Source organism: Vidua macroura, chromosome 18, assembly GCF_024509145.1.
Source record: "Vidua macroura isolate BioBank_ID:100142 chromosome 18, ASM2450914v1, whole genome shotgun sequence".
Lineage (NCBI taxonomy): Eukaryota > Metazoa > Chordata > Aves > Passeriformes > Viduidae > Vidua > Vidua macroura.
This window is the reverse complement of record NC_071588.1, coordinates 482,142-505,751: the sequence shown is the minus strand read 5'-3', so window position 1 is coordinate 505,751 and position 23,610 is coordinate 482,142. Positions and strand designations below refer to the sequence as shown.

At 47.0% G+C, this 23,610-nt stretch overlaps 1 protein-coding gene across 2 annotated transcripts in view; it reads left to right on the top strand.

Moving 5' to 3' along the window:
- Positions 1-23,610, top strand: part of ADGRD1 (adhesion G protein-coupled receptor D1) — a 130,183-nt gene that overhangs the window by 15,513 nt on the left and 91,060 nt on the right. For both annotated transcript variants that reach the window (XM_053994106.1, XM_053994105.1), the window contains 7 exons: positions 1,387-1,451; positions 3,505-3,660; positions 5,508-5,567; positions 6,496-6,625; positions 7,673-7,783; positions 9,462-9,537; positions 12,742-12,883. In XM_053994106.1, coding sequence (XP_053850081.1) covers positions 1,387-1,451; positions 3,505-3,660; positions 5,508-5,567; positions 6,496-6,625; positions 7,673-7,783; positions 9,462-9,537; positions 12,742-12,883 — 740 coding nt within the window. The remainder of the gene's footprint in view (positions 1-1,386; positions 1,452-3,504; positions 3,661-5,507; positions 5,568-6,495; positions 6,626-7,672; positions 7,784-9,461; positions 9,538-12,741; positions 12,884-23,610) is intronic.

Genomic DNA, 23,610 nt, shown 5'->3' with positions numbered 1-23,610 from the left:
TATATATTTTTTTAATTAGACTGAAGCATTCCAAGCCAACATTTTTTTAATGTGATGAGGTGTTTTGGAGCACTTGGGAAATGTGGCAATTTAATTTGTGGCTTTTCTCTTCAAAATAATAGACTGATTGGATTTTATAAAATTTACCACTTAATGTATGAAATTAGAATATTCTCAGAGGAAGCAATGGGTATTACAATAGGAATCAACATAGGTAGAAAGGTTATGACATCTATTTATTGATTTTGGAGGATTTCTAGCAGGGGTGAAGCAGGGTAATGTGCTTTGACATAAGGAAATAGGACAGCCTGATTTTTAATTGAATGAATGTTCATGATCCTTTTGGACCTGTGAGAGAAATGTGTCCTCTGTATGCATCTAGTGTTGGATTGCACTGAAATTCCACACTCCTGGCAAATAATAACTCTTGGTCAGATGCAGATGAGAAGAAAATTTTATTTCTCTGTCACAAATGACTAAGAAATCGCTTTGTGCTCAAAGGAATCAATATTTTTTAAATGGAGCAACTGAAAGCCATCCAGAATCAAGTTGATTCTCTCTGTCTTGACAAATCATTTCTGAATGCTCATATGGTCATTTTCAGTGCACCATTTCTAGCCCTGCTCTTTCATTTGAGGGTTCCTCAGTTTTGCTGCAAGCACTGGGAGCATTTCCACTGCCTTTGAATGTTTTTCAGGTCCTCAAATAGTGCAGATTTTCTGATGGGGAAAAGCCTTTCTGAGCTTGCCTTTGTGGGTGTGATTTTATTTGGCACTCAGACAATTCAGACTCGAGATCTGAGTCAGCTTCAGCAGCTGGAGATGGGAGCTGAGGCTTGACCCTCGCTTTTCCAGTGTCCCAACAATCCCAGAAATAAATATACAGAAATAAAACAAGGTCTTCCATGAAACTGTCAGAGCTGCCCATGGATCATTATTTATTGCTGATAAGACATAGGATTACCCTAAAGAGTTTCTGTAAATGCTGGGGAAAGAGCTGGAGGAGAAAGATGGATGTCAGTGTTGGAACTGTGCAGCTGGCCTTTTCTTTTTGAGGTATAACAAAATTATATTGTAATTCCCTGTTTACAAACAAAGATTTAAGTATGTAAGACTTAAACTACTGCAATGCTCATCTGTAATAAGATGATGGAATAAAACTGATGACAGAATCAGAAAATTATTTTTTAAACAAAGCTGTGTGGTTACAGTACTGGAAATAAATAAAATCCACAGAACAGCAAATCTGTTTCTTTCAGTTACAACTGATTCAGCCTGAGGTGGGAATATATATATATATATATATATATATATATATAATATTATGTATCTGATATAAAAAAATCCAGATTTGCCAACACCCTCATTTGTGTTTGTATTTTCCCAGGTGTGCAAGTTCTGCTCTCTTCAACTCTTCCCTGGTCTCTGATGACAACCACTACCAACCCTGTGGTAGGACAGTGCTCAGAACTCTTTTCCATAATGGCAGAATGTGCATAAATCAGAGTTACAGACCCTCCTCCCTGCTTGATTTTCATTCATGGCACTTATTTTCGTACCTCAATTATAAGTGCTTTTGGACATTTATAGGCAGAAGTTTTAGCCACTATGGGGAGATGGGAACACAAAGGAAATTCTTGCTAAATAAAATATTTACTATATTAAAAAATGAAAAAGTAGCAACTTCTGAAGCATTACTATTAACTTCGAAAATATAGGAGGCCAAAACCATTTTGATAATTTTCATTTTGTTTCCTTTAATATTAGAAAAAAAAATCCCACCACAATAAGAAAATTGGTTTCCATCTGTTTAGTAGAAGTATAATGAAAAAAATGAAAACTGATTTTTCATATGGAGAGTGCTACAATTACCTGTTGTGGTGTATTAGTGCATTCTCACGTTCTTGCTCTCTGCAGTGTCACAGTTCTGTTGGTTTTCTTTCTGTCTTCTATCAGTTCTTGTTCACAGAAACTCATGACAGATCTGAATTAATGTTTGAACTAATCTTCTTCCTTTTTCCCTCTTCCTTCCCCCCTCCCCTCCCCGTGTCCATACAGATAATTTGGGATATTCTGTGCAGAGCTGTGTCCCTGCTGGGGCAGTACAGATAATTTGGGATATTCTGTGCAGAGCTGTGTCCCTGCTGGGGCAGTACAGATAATTTGGGATATTCTGTGCAGAGCTGTGTCCCTGCTGGGGCAGTACAGATAATTTGGGATATTCTGTGCTGAGCTGTGTCCCTGCTGGGGGCAGTATGAACAATTTGGGATATTCTGTGCTGAGTTGTGTCCCTGCTGGGGGCAGTATGAACAATTTGGGATATTCTGTGCTGAGTTGTGTCCCTGCTGGGGCAGTACAGATAATTTGGGATATTCTGTGCTGAGCTGTGTCCCTGCTGGGGCAGTACAGATAATCTGGGATATTCTGTGCAGAGCTGTATCCCTGCTGGGGCAGTACACATAATTTGGGGTATTCTGTGCAGAGCTGTGTCCCTGCTGGGGCAGTATGAACAATTTGGGATATTCTGTGCAGAGCTGTGTCCCTGCTGGGGGCAGTACAGATAATCTGGGATATTCTGTGCAGAGCTGTGTCCCTGCTGGGGCAGTACAGATAATCTGGGATATTCTGTGCAGAGCTGTGTCCCTGCTGGGGCAGTACAGATAATCTGGGATATTCTGTGCAGAGCTGTGTCCCTGCTGGGGCAGTACAGATAATTTGGGATATTCTGTGCAGAGCTGTATCCCTGCTGGGGCAGTACAGATAATTTGGGATATTCTGTGCAGAGCTGTGTCCCTGCTGGGGCAGTATGAACAATTTGGGATATTCTGTGCAGAGCTGTGTCCCTGCTGGGGCAGTACAGATAATTTGGGATATTCTGTGCTGAGTTGTGTCCCTGCTGGGGCAGTACAGATAATTTGGGATATTCTGTGCAGAGCTGTGTCCCTGCTGGGGCAGTACAGATAATTTGGGATATTCTGTGCAGAGCTGTGTCCCTGCTGGGGCAGTACACATAATCTGGGATATTCTGTGCTGAGTTGTGTCCCTGCTGGGGGCAGTATGAACAATTTGGGATATTCTGTGCTGAGTTGTGTCCCTGCTGGGGCAGTACAGATAATTTGGGATATTCTGTGCAGAGCTGTGTCCCTGCTGGGGCAGTACAGATAATTTGGGATATTCTGTGCTGAGTTGTGTCCCTGCTGGGGGCAGTATGAACAATTTGGGATATTCTGTGCCGAGCTGTATCCCTGCTGGGGCAGTACAGATAATCTGGGATATTCTGTGCAGAGCTGTATCCCTGCTGGGGCAGTACAGATAATCTGGGATGTTCTGTGCAGAGCTGTGTCCCTGCTGGGGCAGTATGAACAATTTGGGATATTCTTTGCAGAGCTGTGTCCTTGCTGGGGCAGTACAGATAATCTGGGATATTCTGTGCCGAGCTGTATCCCTGCTGGGGCAGTACACATAATCTGGGATATTCTGTGCTGAGTTGTGTCTCTGCTGCAGCCTCCCACCAACGCCTACCAGCCCATCATCGCGGCGCTGAGCCGGGACAGAGGCAGCTCCCCCTCGCCCAGCTCCCTGCTGGGGCACCTGCAGAACGTGTCCTTCAGCCTGCCCAACAAATCCCTGTCAGAGCACACTGCCCTGAGCCTGGCCCAGGTGAGTGGGGCTCCCAGGTGACCCTGGTTTCTCCAGAACCTGGAACAGCCAGTGCAGCTTGGAAAGCTTTTGCTCATTGCAGACACCACCTGCTTTAGGGAGCAGCAGAGGTTGAGCAGAGCGAGTTGAAATGTCTCTCTAGTCCCTGGAGAGATTTACTTTATGCCTTTGGACCCATCATGAGCAAGGAAGACGCTGAGGGGCTGGATCTCTTCTCCCAGACAACAAGGACAAGGGGAAATAGCCTCAAGTGGTGCCAGGGGAGACTTCAGTTGGATCTTAGGGAAAAATACTTCCCTGAAAGGGTTGTCAAGCACTGGGACAGCCTGCCCAGGGAAATGGTGGAGTCACTGTCTCCTCTGAAATGGGTTCAAGGAATTGATTTTATTCTAGCTAATCCACAGAGGGCAAAAAGCAAGCAGGTGTTTTCTGCAGTCTGAGCCGAGAACAAGGGGCCGTGTCCCACTAACATAAAGTTATAACATAGAGTGCTGGAAAGTGCTGGGCATCTAATTCCCTGATTTCAGCAGGCTGGAAGCCATTATTGCAGTAATCAGCTCTGGCCTCGCTGCTGATTGTTCCCCTAAGCCTGAAGGTAATTCCAGAGTGACAAGGGCGCTTTACTCAGACAAAAATTACAAATAAACCTTCTGAAAACGACAGGGACAGCAATTAGGAGACTCTGCTAAAAGCTTAGCATTTGCAAACTCTAAAGCCTGGATTTCACGGATCACAGTTTAATATGAAGCAAAAGCCCTTCTAAAAAGCTTCAATACTCTGTTTCCTTTGTTTTCCTGAAAAATTCCTATGGGCTCTACGTTGCAGATGGAGCACCATCCTGCCCCACACCATACCTGTTTCCCACATCACTGTTTGGGTGCTCATTCGTGCTGTCTGATGCTGCTTTGTGTGCCATGACAGTGATTTGCAGACAGGAATGTGGGACATGATTATCTCTAGCAGAGCTATTTTGGGACGTAAATACAAGAGAGTCCTGATCATACACAGCGACCCTGTCATTTGCCTGATTGATGTGAGGCTTTGTATTGTCTGCAGCTAATTCTCTGAGAGACAGGCACTGAGCATGCATGTGATTTTCTGTGGAGTTATCTCTGCCTGATTGTCGTACGCCTCACAGCACCAGGAAATTTGATTTAAGTGATGTGCAATAAACTTTCTGATTACTGACACACATTGTAATGAATCGCTTCTGACAAATCTGACTTGGGTTTTGTCATGTGGTGTCTTCCACATTTCACAGTGGAACTTCACTATATTCATTCTCTGAAGGCTTTTTAATAGATAAGTTTAAGCTGGAAATGTGGTTTTTTTTCTTTACTTTTCAGTGCAATTTTCTGTGCTCCCTTTTCCCCTTCTGTGTGTGCATGTCATGGACTCCCCAGGATGGGGCTGGGTTTGGACAGTGCCTGTCCCCACCTGCAGGGTCCCAGGCCAGGCTGGGACCATGGGAGGTGTCCCTGCCCGTGGGAGAGGGGCTGGAAGGAGATGATTTTTAAGGTCCCTTCCAAGCCTCTGTGATTCTACAGATGCCATATGAGTTTAGATAAAACAGGAGAGTAAGTTCATTCAGTCTCAGTCCCAGTGTTGGCTCAGCTGTAGTGACTGCACCTTGGGAGCCACACGGTGCTGGGGCTGCCAGTAAAATAATTGTCACCACACAAAACATGCTGAGGATGCTGGCAGGTAGAGATGGATCTGTGACTGCAATGGAAGTGGGCTTGTCATCTTAACATAAACCTGAGAAAAATCCTAGCAGAGATCTGCCCTGAATGCTTGCCAGGAGATGTAGCTGATTTATAAGTAATCGAGTTTTATTTGTCTTTTAGGCATTTTTAAAAGCTATTGAAGACTTTCTGTTACTGTCTGACTGGATTGATGGACCAGAGGTAAGACAAATGGGCTCAGGTCTGTGATTTCCTTCAGCTGCACAAATCCACACGGATGATAACAGAACTGGTAGTTACTATTACTTCACTTGCCGGGACTTTTTGGCACTATGACTTATTTTATCATCTGTCACTGATGAAATACCTGCAGGGTGAATCCAGAAATTTCCTGAGGATTTTGCTTGAATCTTAAGAAAACACAGATTTCAGAAGAAAGAGCTTTTAAAGTGAGAGAAGGAGAAGCTAAAGCACAGGGAGGTCTCATTGAAGTGTAAAACACTTTTAAGACAAAAAGATGTCTAATTGATTTCGATCTTGGCATCACATCCTTGATCATCTCTGGTGTAAATGGATTTCAGATAAAATAGGTTTCCTTTTCACTGAAACATGCATTAACTCTGAGATTTTATGAGTCAAGTTTCAACCTGGAAGGTTAAAATTGCTTTTATACTGAGGAGCATTTGAATGAAGATCAAAGAAGGGCCAAACTGCTTGTGTTCCAAGGAAGATCTGATACCAATCTTTATATATTGTCAAAAAAATTCTGCACAGTTCTTGGCCTCATTCTGCTGGATGCTGAGTAGAGCTGAGCTGGCTGTCAGAGGCTTTGGCTGTTCTACAAACAGCATTTTGGGAGGTTACGCTCTGGCTGGCCTCGGTGTGTGTGACAATTTCTACAGGGAGGGTGGGAGCCCCCTGAGCTGGGCAGGGGTCCAGGGGCAGCCTGTGCTGTGCTCCCAGTCCCTGTGCTGTGCTCCCAGTCCCTGTGCTGTGCTCCCAGTCCCTGTGCTGTGCTCCCAGTCCCTGTGCTGTGCTCCCAGTCCCTGCTGAGCCCTGTGCTGTGCTCCCAGTCCCTGTGCTGTGCTCCCAGTCCCTGTGCTGTGCTCCCAGTCCCTGCTGAGCCCTGTCTGTGTCTGTCCCTCCCCAGAGCCCCGCGGTGCTCAGCAGCCTGATCCACACCATCGACACGGTGATGGCTCACCTGTCCCACAACCTGGAGGGGAACTCGGAAGGGAACTCGCTGCCGCTGACCCTCGAGGGCTCCTCGGCCGTGGCAGGTGGGGCTGGGCAGAGCTGCTCCCTCTGCGTGTCCTAAACCCTTCTGTGCTTGTGCTCTCCTTCGCCAGCACAAAGCAGAACCCATCATCTCCCTCTTTGGAGTGCCAAACTGAGTTTTATTTGTCATCATCTCCCTCTTTGGAGTGCCAAGCTGAGTTTCATTTGTTGGTGCAGTCAGGCTGGAGGTGAGGACTCTGGCTGTGCTTGAGCTTCCCTGGGGTTATCTGGGGAGGAATTCAGAATAAGTGTTATGTGTGAAGGATTGAGTAATGCTATGCTAATAGAGTTAAAGGGCCTAGAGCTCATATGCAGCCCGTGGAGGTTTGGGTGTTACAAAACCTTAATCTTTGCAAGGGTTTTGCAAGAGACTGAAAATGATAGGAATAGTTTTGACCTTTTTGGAGAATTTTATTTTACTGCAGGTGAGCATCTTGGCACCTTCATTTCATCTGCATCTTTGGATGCTGCAGGTGTCAGAGGTGTTTTATCTGCTCTGGCTGCCTGCTTTGCCTTGTTGAGACCCCTCTGAGGGGTGAATGACCTGAGCAGTCCCAGGAGCATGCATCACTCTGCGTGCTTCTCCCACGCTGGGATCAGGAGTGCAATAGTGCCTGCAAGTGCCAGTGCAGTACTGCAATAGTGCCTGCAAATGCAGGTGCAGGAGTGCAATAGTGCCTGCAAGTGCCAGTGCAGGAGTGCAATAGTGCCTGCAAGTGCCAGTGCAGGAGTGCAATAGTGCCTGCAAGTGCAGGTGCAGGAGTGCAATAGTGCCTGCAAGTGCCAGTGCAGGAGTGCAATAGTGCCTGCAAGTGCCAGTGCAGTACTGCAATAGTGCCTGCAAGTGCCAGTGCAGGTGCAGGAGTGCTGCTGCTCTGCTCTGCCTGCCCTGGAGGCTCGGGCTCCGAGCCTGGCTGGAGACCACGCTGCCTGCAAACATCTGGGGGTTGAACAGAGGAGCTGCAAGAGCTCTTCGGGAAGGCTGGGTGAGCACTCAGGGGGTGTTGGGGAATTGGTTTGCTGATGCTTCTGTCTGGGTTATCACACAGATTACGCTGTGGTCAAAATGCATCCCCAGACCCTGAATGTGTCCCACTATCGATTTCCATCTCGAGGGCAGAGCTATATTTCCATTCCCAGTGAAGCTTTCCATGGAAAAGGTAAGGAAAAGATTAGAGAGAGAAGTGGACTTGTGTGCACAGGGTATCCAATAATGATTTTGCTTTATAACAGTTTTGGTTCACTTCATTTTTCCAGGTAACTGATTTGATCCCTGTGAGTTGCACTGAGTCTGAGCAAGCAGCAGTGGTCCTGTCAGGCTAACGAGCAATTAGTGTGGTGGAGTTTTCATACTAATTGGATTAATATTGAATAATAGAGCTGAGCAACAGAGACTGAAGCCATTTAATTCTGACACATTTTTACATCAGAGAAGCCATAACTTCCTAATTATTCTTTTAAATTATCTGAACTGGTTATTTTTAAGAAATTCTAGGATGTCAGGTCAGTTATTACCTATCCCTTCATGCAAAATTGGTCCTTTGTATAAAACTAAACTATAAAATGACAGGTTTAAGCAATACAGCTACAGGAACAGAATGAAGATACAGACTACACTCATGGCAAAAAGGCAGAACTCAGAAATCCATACCTATGCAAAAATTTTAACAATTCCAGAAAGAAGCCTGGCTAAAATCTGTACCTTTAGTCAAGACTCTAAAACAGCAATGTTAAGTTAATTATCTATGCTTTAGAGATTGAAGGAACCCATTTACAAAACCATCTACTTCCATTCTCAAATCTTTGAAAATCTGACTTAGGTGCCCTAAATTCCAGCCCACAGAATTTATTCACCCAGAGGCTTTTCTGCTGTCACCTCTGGAGAGGGATGGTTGATCCCTCTTTCATAAAGTGCAAAGTTAGCTGAAAATAACCTGCAGTGAGAAATTCTCTGATAATTCCTGAACTGTCTGCTTGACTTGTGGTGACAGATTTGTTTCTTTGCTCTGGCTGGAGACTGCAAGTCCTCCCAGGTTTGAATAAGTACAATTGCAAGGCAACTTGTAATGCCAAAAATAGCATGTGAGAGGAGTTTTTTTCCTTTCCTACTTCTACAGTTCCTCACCATACAGATTTTCTTTGATTTTCCAGAACATTGTCATGCTTTGTATCCTGAAATGATCCAGGGCATTAAATGTTTTACTCTTTTCCAGCTGAAGCTCACTTCTGAGCAATTTCAGCCTTCAGGCCACGCTTCTACACTGTCCAGACGAGCTAACCTAAAAAGTCTGTTATTTCACCTTAAACAGCTGGCACTATAAATACTTGGAACCCGACAAAAGGGATAGTAAAAGACATCTGTGTGGCTCACTCTGAGAAAACACACATCTGTCTCTTCACTCAGATGCTGGAGAGCCCAGAATCACCTGGAATGTGGGCAGCAAAGAGAGCATTGGGACTGATGGTCTGGCTGGAGCTCCCGCAGCTGCCAGCCAGTGCTGGGGTGGCCTTGAGGCCCTGGGGGCTCCCAGGGAGGCACTGCTGTGTCCTGCCACCCTTCCTGCTGCTGGGGAGTGTGTTATAATTGACAACTGATGGCTTTAGCAGCTGATTTTGGAGGTGCAGCTGTGCAGCACAGGCATCCTTGTACTTCACTGGTGGTGTCTGTGCTGTGCAGGATGTTCACACCTTCAGCAGAAAACCAGAACCGTGCTAAAACAAAGATGTGAAGGGCTGTGTGAGTCAGGGCTCTCCATGAACAAGAGTTGCAGCCCTGGGAGAGGAGTCCTCTTGCTTGGGACTGCTGCTCTGAGGAATAACCCTGTTCCCTCTCCACAGCCTGGATCACCATCGTGGGCCTGCTCTACCACAACATGCATTATTTCTTCAGTAACATCAACCCTGCGGACACCAGGTGAGTAGCTCGGCCCCCCAGGAGGTAACAGCCTGTTCATTGCTGTGCTGATGCACCTTGGCACAGCCATGTCCTTATCAGCTGGGGACAAATGACAAGCCATAACCCTGCTTCTGCAGAGCTGAGGGCATGCAGCCATTAGCCAGAGGGGGATTAAAGTTTACACTACGTGTTTTATTTTAGGTGGCAATAAAATTGATTCCATAGAGACATGTTTGTCTTTCTTTGTCTTCTCCTTCTACTCATCAGATCTGGTACTAGAATGTCATAATTTAATCTGTCTCATAAAAGGAAATTGCATTTTTTCTCCTAGCACATATGAAGATAAAGCTTGTACTGAAATGAAACAAGTAGGAAAACGTAACATCCCTCCTTAGACAAAATCTGAATCCTAATCCTAGAAACCCATAAGGTAACTTTATAACAGGGGACCAGGCAATTCTTCAAGGACCTCCTGCTTTATGCACTACCTCAGTGAAGTCATTAGCAGATAAAGTAAATGCAGAGCCGTGTCCCTCTGCAGTACAGCTCCCGGGGGGTTTCTGCAAGGCCATTTGTGCAAACCATTACCCTGTCCTCTAAGCAAGTGCATGCATGACAAATGGAAACAAATGTTTTCATTTGACTCTCTGTGGGGTGTGTGGATCAGTTCCCACTGTCAGTCTTTCCCACTGGGCTTGCTGCTGCCAGCAGGAAAGGAGCAGCATCCCAGCCCCAGGGACTGCCAGGGGTTGCCTCCCTTCCCTGCCTCACCCCCCTGTGCCCCTCAGGGTGGAGAGCCCTGCCCTGCCTGGCTGATCCAGACACAATCCAGGCTGATCCAGCCAGGTGCCCCCTCAGCCACTCCTGAATGGCATTTCCCAGTCAGTACAGGCTGTGCTGCCTGCCCTGCTCTCTCAGGAGAAGGACTCAGCTCACACAAGTGGCTGTAAGGCAGCTCTGCCACCACTGAGCAATATTTTGTACTTACATGAAGAAATGGAGGCAATAACTTACGAGAGCCTGTGTTTTCCAAAGAGGAGGATCAATGCAATTTGTTAAGGTAATAAGATGTAATCTCAATTTTTCAAAGGGAGAAAGAGAATTAAAATGATCCTGAGTCAGGTCAAAGTTTATTGAAGATGTTGCATATCAAAGCTCTGTATTCTGATGCAGTGTCACAGATCCTGGGGCTCTGGTACAGCAAATGGAACAGATATGTCATCTTCGAGTGCCTTCCCTGAAATCTGTGGGTCAGGACGACCTGGAGATCCTTTCCTGTTCCCCTGAGCTGGGTTTGATTTCAGCACTCATTTTGAGAATGAAGGGTCTGCCCTGTCACAATGTTAAAAAACCACAAAGTCACTGGAAAATAAATGTTTCCTAGATTTCTACATTTAATTCAACCTGCTTGAAATGTTTGCAGTATGCAATACAAGATCATGTCCTTAAAACTGTAGATGCAGGTCTGCCCAAACCAGCATCCAAAAAGGTAATAATTCAGGGAATGCTGCCTTAGCAATTTTTCCTCTGTGGAACCAAACCCCAGGTACTCAAAGATGTTTTAAAAATAAGTATGCACTTTTCTTCTGCTTGCTTTTCTTTTTTGTGCTCTACTGTTATAACTTTTTTTCTTACTTTTCAGTAGAATAAATTTTTTCTCAGAGTAGTTTGTTTGAGAGAATTTCTTTTGTGTTTCTTCTACCACTGGGCTACTTAAACACCTGTAATTTGAAACCCAACCTTTTTCTTTTTTTGTGGTGGAAAACCAAAACTCTTGGAGCTTTTGTGCTGTACAGACACAGCACTATTTTCAGACTACGTAAATATCAGTTTCCAAGGGGAGCAGTTTTGAGTCTTTACCCAAAGGAAATGGAGCACAGCAATGTTTGGAGCCCATTCTGCTGCTGCTCACAGGCAGTTTGTGTAAATGTGGACCTGACACCCAGGCCAAGGTGAGGAAAGGCTTGTGCAGGCACAGAAATACCAATCCCTGCTTCTGGTGCAGATTTGTCACACTTCAAAATTCACCAAGGTCTCTAAAGGAAAAACAAACAGATAAAGGCTGTGGAAAAAGCGTCCACGCTCTTCATCTGTGTAGGAGAAACCTCAAAGTGTCAGACAATGAGTTGAACTTTGTGAGTTCTTATCTAAACTTAAATTTGTTGTATCAGAGTAGTAAATTCTGCCTTCAGATGAACAAGTTCCATTCCTGTACTGGTTTCTGGGAGCAGAAGTAATCTCTGGTACTGATGGGTTTTTTAAGGTCAGAACTGAGGGGTTCTGCTAAATGAGTTCTGTGGCCCTGCCAAGGAGCTGAGTGCAGTTATTTGAAAGTCTGATGTGAGTTTGTTTTGTTTTGTTTTGTTTTTTTTGGGTTTTTTTTTTCTGAAATAAAAATAAGAAACCACTGCAGACAGATGGTGGGTGTAAGCAAGGTGGTTTTCCATTTGTTTCAAACTGGCCCTTTCCAGGTGGGCTCCGTTTGGGAGCCCTGGCTGGTGGTTAATTCACCAGGGCTCAAATTTCTTGTGGTAAAACCCATTCATCCACCTGCTCAAGGGACACATGACAGCAGTCATTTAATCCTGCAGTTTGTTACTGAGAAATGGGTCTCAGTTACTCCTAAATGTGTGAAAATGCCAAACTCATAAGTTTTACCTTAAAATAAGGGTTCCTATGTACTGCAAAATGACTTCCCACTAGAATGAATTCATTTCCAGGACTAATCAGCTATTTAGTCCAGTTCAGCTGTTTGTATCGTGACCTGTCTTTCCCTCTAACAAATCTAACTGGACATCATTGATTTTTCAAGGTAAAGCTATAAATCACTTCTAAATGCATGTTTATTATGTGCATTTTGCCAGTGTGCCTCACACACTGATTTATCTGTTTGATCAGGCAGCCTGAAAGCCCCTGCAAGTTTCCCCCTCACTTTGCTCAGGGTATTGTTTAGATCCTTCCACAGGATTCTCTCTAATTCCCTCAAACACTTTCAGCAAGGCTTGTAAACCTTTGCAAGGAGGAGCAAAGTGAAGGAGCACCCTTGATGTCAGTCTCCAGAGCTGTTCCCTGTATTTTATAGGATCTTTTGGGGCCAGACCTTGCTGCCCTAGAGGAATGTGCTTGAACAAAACAAGGAGGTCCTGTGCTCCTCTGCTGTTATGTATGAACTAAAAAACCAGTTGTTATTCTTCCTCCTTATCATATTTACTTCTTTCCAAGGATTGCTGAAGCTGCGGCCTACAAAGGCTACATGATCTCAGCCAGCAGTTTCCTCATCTCTGTCAAGGTGGAACCTCTGCCCCAGCTGTCCCACAACCTGTCAGGATCTCCTCTCATCACCATCCAGCTCGCCCACAGGCTGGTAAGTGAAACAGGAGCTGCTGCTCTGGGCTGCACAGAGCTTCCCTGCCTGCCACCGCCTCTTTCTACTTCTCTCAGCATTTCTGTGGGCATTTTTAGTAGCAATTCCGTTGCCATTGGTGGCTACAACATTCTGTTTTCCCCACCATTGTGGCTTCTTTTCCCACCGCTGCCAAAGGCTGGTGGGTGCTGGTGCTGGAGGAGGAGGGCCCGGTGCAGCCTGAGCCTTTGTGTGTGTGCTCTGCTGAGTTTGTGCACCTGCAGCACCCCGAGACCCTTCCTGACAAAATTCACTTCCTTGTCCAACCACCACACCATGAAATGCTGCTTTCCCACTGGAGTGCTCAATAACAAGAACTCACTTATGGCTTCTGCTTTTTGATCTTGGTCCACACAGAGATAACTGAGGGGGTTTGATGTCAGCGGGATGGAGGAGAGTTCAGAATCTGAGGTGCTTGGAGGAGGCAGTGCAGCATCTCTGACCCACTTACAGCCATGAATGGGAATGGCAAGGAAGGATTTAAATTCTTAAACATTTCCTAGAATACATCTCTTAGATGTTCTCTGAATATTTTATCATATTTTTCTTTCAAAGCTATTTTCAAGCCAGTTTATCTTCTTTCTGTCGGGCCTTTGATAAAGCTGGAGTGAGCTCCAGGAGCACGGAGAATCCCTGAGGCCCAGGAGTGAAGTGTGTTGTTCTGCTGACAGTTTTCCAAACTGAGAACTCCTAAATGTCCCGAGAGGCCTCTTAGAGGTGGGCACTTGTGAAGAGGGAATTTTGCACTCTTAGATCACTTACAAAATGCACTGTGCTGTGTTTACCAGGTTCCTCCTGGTGCTGCAGTGGTGGTGATTTACTAGCAGGCTCCCGGACAAACCTGTGCTTTTTTGTCCTTTTTTGGGATGCAGATAGGAATGTTGCATTTATCAGGCACCTTTCTTTGCTTCAGCCAGCAGAACCCCTGAGAACGTGGAATGCTCCTGGCTGACTGTACCCTCTGTGGCAGACAAGGTGGGCTGGGAGCCTCAGGCTCCACCTAGACCAGTGTGTGCTGCAGATTTTGTGTCAGGAGAGCCTGGCTCCTCTCACAGAGCTCCTCTGGCTGATGGGCAATGCAATCACAATGTACATTGAATTTGACAGGAGGACTGCTTGCCTCTGACATCTCTAGCTTTCAGAGTGTAATTGCTCATTTGGCTTTTAATTAATGGTTAAGTTTAACACCAAGGAAAGGGTGAATAGATGATTCCAGCTGTGCCTGCGTGGGGCTGCACTGGGCCAGACCTGTTCTCTTGTACACTGCCATGCCTCCCCTGAGTCCCATGGCACCATTCTGGACAATATAAATTTAGACAGCTGTAAATGTGCTTAGGGAAATGACTTCAGCAAGTTTACAGAAGTAAATTCAGGTGAATTTACTCCAGCAGGCTGGGAGGTGGCTCCGTGCCCCTGGCAGCTTTCAGCTGCCAGCAGCACAGATCCTTTCTGGTATCACTTCACTCTGAAGTGCTTTCCTTTGCTTGAGTAGGGCTCCTCATGGAATAACAGTAGAATTTAAAATGTGAAAGAAATTCTAGCTGCAAGATCACTGTGTTAAAGTAGGTGCTTTAAAGAGTAACACTCAAGTTATTTATCTAAGTTTGTGACTGAATAATATATTTAATCTGAGAGCATAAAAACTGGCTTAGAAACCTGTTTTATCCATTACAATACTGCAGTAATGGGAGAAACATTTGAGGTGGATACCATTTCATTCTTATAGCTGTTTGTTTGTTCCACATAATTTTCTCAGTTTAGCAGAGGAAATTGAAATAAGAAAAAGTAAAAAATACCAAGTCCAAACAAATAGTTTTTCTTTATTAAGGTTTGTCTGACTTCTTAATTCCTCTTCTTCTAATGTGTGTAGGAAAAATGCCAATCACTGAGCAACAGAAAGCAAAAGGAAGTTGGAATAAACCAAGTCTATTTTAGGAAATAGTTACAAAGCGAATGCCTGTGAACTGAATATCACCTCTTGAAACAAAACTTCACAGAGCATTTATCATCCCACAGCTTAACTCCCAATGAATTAAATCTCCCCTTAGGCAGGAGCTTCTCTGAAATTGTCTGCAGTTCTCACATAGCTCTGAGGAGCTGGTGAGGTGAGTAAATTTCCCTCTTTTTTAAAACACGAGGTATTCCAAACTGGGACTGATGTCTAATTAATTAGGGAAGGATACAGGGAATATCTCTCAGGGATGTGTCAGCGCTTCCCTTTGCAGAGAGCAGCGTGGGGCAGAGCTGGGGCTGTGGGGCTGAGAAGTCACCTCAGAGCTAATGAAAACCCTGTTAATTCAGGGTTAATTCAGGTTAATGCATGGACCAGGGGGAGCAGACTGGGCTCTGCCGGGGGTGTTGGCTGTAATTGCAGCACAGTCTCTGTGAACACTGAGGATATTTCATTTCTCTTTTTCACCAGCAAAACTGTGCCTGAATTAAGTCCTCTAAGAGACAATTTAATGCACTGAATTGCAATGGTCAGTTTTTATTCAGGAACACTTCAGGGACAGACAGACATTTTTTTGACAGATTTAAAATTGGTGATGTTCTGCTGTTCACCAACTCAGATGAAGTTCTGTGTCCAGCAGAAGAGAGCCAGAAATTCAGAGAAATCCCCCAACACCCCCTGGACGTGGGGAGGATGTGGAGACTGAGGGTGGTTTGAGGCTGGAGACAGCTCAGTCTTGACCTGTCCAGATGTTTTGTAGTGAGGCAACAGTACATTTTGTAAAATGATTATCTGAAAAAAATCCTGTTTCCAGCAAGATGTTTTTCATAGCAGGAACAACTAGAGAAGAACTAACATTTCACTTCTGTGATCCAAGAAATTACAGCACAGGGTAGAAATTTAGAAGAGATGAATGTCAAGGCTGAAATGCAGCACAATGTGCTCTGGAAAAAGTCAGAAGAGGCATCAGAGGAGGAAATTGTGTCAAACTGCACCAGTATTTTGTAAAACCCGTATGGCTGCATAGCAGAGGCTACATAGCCTCAACCTTGATTTTTGCCCATGCTGACGTTACAGTTTGACATTCCTGGGGACAAAGTGGCTGTAAATTCTTGAGTTTCAGGCAACTTTCAGCTGGTAGGAACAGCAGCAGGGTGTAAATCCAGGCATGTTTGGTACAAAGAGGGCACAGCACTGCCAGGGACAGTAAGGTGGTGGGACAGGAGGGCAGCAGTCACAGCCTGGGTGAGCTCTGTGGATCCCTCACTCCTGACTGGCACTCCAGAGAAAACTGCCTCACATCTGGAAGAAAACGTCTTGTACACTAGTTTCAGCCACTTGGAGTTTTCTCCAGGGCTTTATTTTCTCATTGCTCTTTGCAGAAGAGGAACATGTGCAGCTGCAGTTTTGGAGAGTTACGAGCTCCTGGCGGTTGCACCCTCTGTGAGAATACTCTCATGAAGATTAGATGCAAATTGGGAATGCTTAATGCAGCTGCTTTTCCCTCAAATATAGTTTGGGGCAGTGCCACTTTAAAGAACTGTTTGGTTCGGGGAGAAAAAAAGGCATGTTTTACTAAGATACTGCAAGTCAGGGCTAATTTAGCATTGTTCCATCTCAGTCCTTTGCTCAGCGTGGCCCATTTTAACAAGCACTGTGCTTGGGGAATTGAGAGCTGTTCATCCTTCCTGCCATGTTCTTGCACTGAATCGTTGAGCAGCTGCTCCTCTCCTCGTTTGTGAGGAGCTGCCTCTGCTCTCCCACTTTGTGCAGGGAGTGCTTCCCATCAGGACCCCGCTGTGACCCTTCCTGCACCAGTGAGGCTTCAGCAGCTTCTCCTCTCGATTATCAGCTTCTTCCTTCCTTCAGCAGCTTCTCCTCTCCATTATCATCAGCCCCTTCCTTCAGCGGCTTCTCCTCTCCATTATCAGCTTCTTCGTTCCTTTAGCAGCTTCTCCTCTTGATTATCATCAGGCCCTTCCTTTAGCAGCTCCTCCTCTGGATTACCAGCTCCTTCCTTCCTTCAGCAGCTTTTCTCAATTATCATCTCTTTCCTTTAGCAGCTTCTCCTCTCGATTATCATCAGCTCCTTCCTGCTGCTGCTCCCGGTGCCCTCTCCTGCTCCCGGTCCCCTCTCCCGCTCTGTTCCTGGCTCTCCCGGTCCCCTCTCCTGCTCCTGGCTGTCCTGCAGCAGAGGCAGGAGCTGCAGGAGCTGCAGGAGCTGCAGGAGCACCTCTGCATTCCCAGGGATGCTGCCGTGCAGGCACCACAGACCTTCTCCACAAACTCGGCCCTGTTCACAGAACCGCTCCTCACTTGTCCCTTCTCACTGAGCTTTTAATGAGGCAGTGGGACTTTTGCCTGAAAACTCACCCAAATCCCATCCTTTCCTCTCTCTTTTTGCTGGCCATGCCACACCCTGAGATTTGTTTAACATCATTACTGATAAGAAAATAAAATAAGGGAAGAACCAATTCCCCTTGGTACGCAAATATTAGTGCTGCCATGAGAGAGGCAAATCAATGTGAAGCCAATTAATTTTTATGGCAAGTAAAGTGTTGGCTAATTTATATATTGATTGTGGAAAAACAATAAATCTTGCCCACATCTGCAGAATGAAGGTATAATTTTTCAGTGGATGGACATTGACAGAGAGAACTTGACTAAAATACAATTGAAACTGTGACTCTTGCAGAATATACCACAACTAAGCAAAAAGAAAAAATAATAATCAAGCTCATGATTTTAAAATCAATGCAAAGTTTGGCACTTTGTTACACAAGTTAAATCCTTGCTATAAAGAATACAGGAACTCCATTGAGTTCACATGAAAAGTGAACATAGTTGCAGCTCCTTTTCTTGTTTCTGGGCAACTTTAAAACCCCAGCAGTCATGACAATGAAATGCAGCACCTCTTAACAATACAGCAAGAGTTTTCTTTCGTTAATGTTATTAACAGAAACATCCCAGAACTTATTTTCTCATGGGACGCCATTCTAACAGCCTGGAAGGTTGAACTAACAAAAAATATAGATTTTTGTCAAGCACATTGTCTGCTCTAAGAACCAGGATTGCTTTGTGATAAGCTCTAATTCATAGAAGGTTTAATTTCCATGTCAGAACAGCTTCAAAGCTTTGGAGACCCAAAACTTCTCCTGTGTTATCACTCATTCATCATGAAACGAGTTCTCAGTATTTCTTTGTAAGAGAAATAGCAGGATATGGGTAGTAACAGGAAATTAATTAATTTGTCTGTATTTCTGTGTAATAGAATATTGAAGTTTTTGCATGTGTAACTCCCCTGTTGCCTTTCAGTTAAGATGGACTGGAGCAGGATTATTTGAAAGCTGCCTGTTGGCATGTCAGACACTTTAGGCATGAATGATGAATGTGAGGGAGTTCACTTTGGTTTTGTGGAACTCAGAAAGTTTAGTTCATCATAATGAGGGTTGAAAAGTTGTTTTCAACTGTTCTGGTGATAAAGGAATAGTGGGCAGTTTCAAAATGGAAAGAATTTATAGTTAGGAAGAGGAGGATTTGAAAACTCTACAACTCCACTTAAAATAAATTGATTTCCTCACCCCCCCACATTAAATATTCTCACTTTCTGCAGGACAATGCTGTGAGCATTGCCTTGGACACTGAGTGGGAAAAACAGACCGTGATCTGCCTTAAGAGTGGAGCAGAAGAGGGAAGTTTGAGGGAGAAGGACCTGGTTTACAGGGCAGTAGAGGCAAGGGACTGTTGTTCTAGCAGGAAATGTGCAGCTGCTGGGGAGGGATTTTCCCTTTTTGAAAGAAAAAGAAGAGCAGAGTCCTTCCCAGCTGCAGAGGCAGCACGGGCTGGCTCAGAGCACGTTCTGGCAGGGCAGGGAGGAGCTGCCTTGGAGGAACTGAGCCAGCTCTGCACTGCTGCCAGGGCTGCACTGCTGCCTCCTCTGCACTGCTGCCAGTGCTGCACTGCTGCCTCCTCTGCACTGCTGCCAGTGCTGCACTGCTGCCTCCTCTGCACTGCTGCCAGTGCTGCACTGCTGCCTCCTCTGCACTGCTGCCAGGGCTGCACTGCTGCCTCCTCTGCACTGCTGCCAGTGCTGCACTGCTGCCTCCTCTGCACTGCTGCCAGGGCTGCACTGCTGCCTCCTCTGCACTGCTGCCAGCTGAGGTTTGGAGTTCTGCTGCAGCTCCTCGGGACCCTCACTGTGACAGGAGGGAGGGAGAGGCTGTGTAGAGCAGCAGAGCTCTCCCTGCACTGGGGGCGTGCTGTGATGGGGTTAAGGGCTGGCACACACAGCTCAGAGCTCTCCCATCCCCACAGGGCTGGCACACACAGCTCAGAGCTCTCCCATCCCCATGGGGCTGGCACACACAGCTCAGAGCTCTCCCATCCCCATGGGCTGGCACACACAGCTCAGAGCTCTCCATCCCCATGGGCTGGCACACACAGCTCAGAGCTCTCCATCCCCATGGGCTGGCACACACAGCTCAGAGCTCTCCCATCCCCATGGGCTGGCACACACAGCTCAGAGCTCTCCCATCCCCACAGGGCTGGCACACACAGCTCAGAGCTCTCCCATCCCCACAGGGCTGGCACACACAGCTCAGAGCTCTCCCATCCCCATGGGCTGGCACACACAGCTCAGAGCTCTCCCATCCCCATGGGCTGGCACACACAGCTCAGAGCTCTCCATCCCCATGGGCTGGCACACACAGCTCAGAGCTCTCCATCCCCATGGGCTGGCACACACAGCTCAGAGCTCTCCATCCCATGGGCTGGCACACACAGCTCAGAGCTCTCCCATCCCCACAGGGCTGGCACACACAGCTCAGAGCTCTCCCATCCCATGGGCTGGCACACACAGCTCAGAGCTCTCCCATCCCCATGGGCTGGCACACACAGCCCCAGCTCTCCATCCCCACAGGGCTGGCACACACAGCCCCAGCTCTCCCATCCCCATGGGCTGGCACACACAGCCCCAAGCTGAGCTCTCCCATCCCCATGGGCTGGCACACACAGCCCCAAGCTGAGCTCTCCCATCCCCACAGGGCTGGCACACACAGCTCAGAGCTCTCCCATCCCATGGGCTGGCACACACAGCCCCAGCTCTCCCATCCCCACAGGGCTGGCACACACAGCTCAGAGCTCTCCCATCCCCATGGGCTGGCACACACAGCTCAGAGCTCTCCCATCCCATGGGCTGGCACACACAGCCCCAAGCTGAGCTCTCCCATCCCATGGGCTGGCACACACAGCTCAGAGCTCTCCCATCCCCACAGGGCTGGCACACACAGCTCAGAGCTCTCCCATCCCCACAGGGCTGGCACACACAGCTCAGAGCTCTCCCATCCCCACAGGGCTGGCACACACAGCTCAGAGCTCTCCCATCCCCATGGGCTGGCACACACAGCTCAGAGCTCTCCCATCCCCATGGGCTGGCACACACAGCTCAGAGCTCTCCCATTCCCATGGGCTGGCACACACAGCTCAGAGCTCTCCCATTCCCATGGGCTGGCACACACAGCTCAGAGCTCTCCCATCCCATGGGCTGGCACACACAGCTCAGAGCTCTCCATCCCATGGGCTGGCACACACAGCTCAGAGCTCTCCATCCCCACAGGGCTGGCACACACAGCTCAGAGCTCTCCCATCCCCATGGGCTGGCACACACAGCTCAGAGCTCTCCCATCCCATGGGCTGGCACACACAGCTCAGAGCTCTCCATCCCATGGGCTGGCACACACAGCTCAGAGCTCTCCATCCCCACAGGGCTGGCACACACAGCTCAGAGCTCTCCATCCCATGGGCTGGCACACACAGCTCAGAGCTCTCCATCCCCACAGGGCTGGCACACACAGCTCAGAGCTCTCCCATCCCCATGGGCTGGCACACACAGCTCAGAGCTCTCCCATCCCCACAGGGCTGGCACACACAGCTCAGAGCTCTCCCATCCCATGGGCTGGCACACACAGCTCAGAGCTCTCCATCCCCACAGGGCTGGCACACACAGCTCAGAGCTCTCCCATCCCCATGGGCTGGCACACACAGCTCAGAGCTCTCCCATCCCCACAGGGCTGGCACACACAGCTCAGAGCTCTCCCATCCCATGGGCTGGCACACACAGCTCAGAGCTCTCCCATCCCCACAGGGCTGGCACACACAGCTCAGAGCTCTCCCATCCCATGGGCTGGCACACACAGCTCAGAGCTCTCCCATCCCCACAGGGCTGGCACACACAGCCCCAGCTCTCCCATCCCCACAGGGCTGGCACACACAGCTCAGAACTCTCCCATCCCCACAGGGCTGGCACACACAGCTCAGAGCTCTCCATCCCCACAGGGCTGGCACACACAGCTCAGAGCTCTCCCATCCCATGGGCTGGCACACACAGCCCCAGCTCTCCCATCCCCACAGGGCTGGCACACACAGCTCAGAGCTCTCCCATCCCCACAGGGCTGGCACACACAGCCCCAAGCTGAGCTCTCCCATCCCCATGGGGCACTGAAGCCACTTCTCCCTTGCCCAGCATCCCTCTCAGGTAGAGAATGAATGAACTGATTGCTCAAGGGGATATCTAATTAATGAACCTGCAAGGAAAAAAATATCCTGTGGCACTTTAGATTGGTTCTCAGTAAACAGTGTGTGAGTTATGCTGCTCCTTGTCAGCATTTTCTACAGTAAGGTTTTTATTTGCCCGAGGATGTTTTAAATAATTTCAATGGCAGGAGCTCCAGGAGCCAGTGCTGTGTTCTTCATTCCTTGTTTCTGTCTGCTATGATAATTGACATCAAATACAGCTTGAATAGCCAGCAAAAGAATAAGTCTGGAGAAAGTACCAGACACACCAAGGAATTTAGTTTTCTTGAGTGATTTTGTAATTATTCAGCTACACCGGTGAAATCTTACTGGTTCCCATTTGTCATTAGGGATGCCAATTCTACCCTGAAAATGATTTGGAATTTCAGATTTGGGAGAAAGCTTTTTTGTTTGTTTCTTTGTGGTTTTTTTCCATCTCAACCTAAAAGTAAGTTTTCTTGATTTTTGCATATGGCAGACATATGGTAATTTTTTAGGAGTATTACTTAAAGGCTCTCAGAACTGGTTTGATTTTTCTTTATCAAGAAAGTCAGCTTTGCAATATAATGCTATTAATTTGCACTCCAAGTAATTAAAAAGCTAGAACAGTATTGAAGTTTTCTTCTAACCTCTGATTTCTCAGTTTCACCTTCTCTGTAATGGTTGCTTTGTGAGTCATACAAAACTTTACCCCTAGTTTATTCAATATCGAAGTCCTGATTTCCATTGATTTTGATATGTGAAACTCTTTGTATTGACATGATCTATTTTCTAGTCAAATGCTTTTGTTTGGTTTTGCTCAAACTGAAAACATCATTATAGAAATGGGCTCAAGCTTTAGTGGGACCAGGTTCTCATGTGGAGTCAGCCAGCAGAGCTCACAGGGGTGAATAAAATGGTGCCAGTTTGGACTAAAGGACATTCCCAGGTTATTGCACAGCCACTGCACTTCCAAAATGGCCAAAACTTCCCAAAATGTGACTGCTGCAAGCCTGGTGAGCAGGGCAGTGAAAGTGCACCACGGTGAGGGCGTTATTTCAGAGAGGCACATCAAAGCTTTGGAGCTTTAACGCTCAGAGTGGAGTTGTTTGGTGAGTGGTAGAGCACACTCCAGTGAGGAGGCTGAATGTTCCCTTTCTTGGTCCTGCACTCAGTGTTGAGTCCTCCTAAGCTGTCACCAAGGAGCTGTGACAGCTCCACGTGTTTCTCCTTGGCAGGGCGTTGGGCTCGGTGTAAATTCCTTTGAGGTGCAGGAATGTTTACATTGAAAATCCGCCAAGAGTTAGACAAAGTGTTAGTGGGGGTAAAGGAGGCGTGGGTGAAGGAAGAAAACCATCCAGGGAATAATCCAATGCAGCTCAGGAAAATCCAGCACCAGCCCTGTTTCTGCTTCAGACGAGCAGAGCTTTGCTGGGGGGAGCAGCTGCCAGGGTGACAAACAATCAAAGTTCAGACAAATAATCAGAGTTCAGATCCTCTGGGGCCTGGGCTCCTGCAAAGTGACCAAGTGCTGGCAGCTTTTCCCCCCAGAGCCTGGCTCAGTAAGGCCGGGGCCACTCTGCATCTCCTGGGCAGGGCTGTGCTGAGGGGGGCTCACGGGAGCCCCAGCCCAGGGCTGGCAGTGCAGGGGGGGCTCCTGGAGCCAGGGCAGGAGCCAGCACAGCTCAGGGCTGGGTGACAGGGACAGTCCTGCCCTTCCAGCCCACTGGGGTTTCCTGCCGGTAGAGGATCTCCTGTCTTGTTTCCTTTTGGAGCTTCTCTTTAGGGCTGAAATGCACAGGGATGCCAAAGCAGCCTGGGAGTGGCCAGCTGGGGGATGAAATGGGATGTTGTGTGCAAATAGCCCAGGATCAAATCCCACAAAATCCTCTGAAGGCAGCGTGGAGGAAACAAGCTCCTTCAAAATTTGTTATTAAAACTGATCACTTATTTTAAGGAACAAGGAACCTTACACTTATCTAACCACCTTGAAGTACGTGATGTCACTTTAAATCATGTATTACACAGTGAACCACACAAACATCAGACCCAAATATATCCTGTGAACATAAAACCTGAGGAATGATAGAAGAATTTCCCATTAAAAATTTATAAAGAATTTGCAGAGACTTAGTGCTTTATTGTGGTAATTCCGTACCCAAGGGAACAAAAGCATAACTTCAGTATG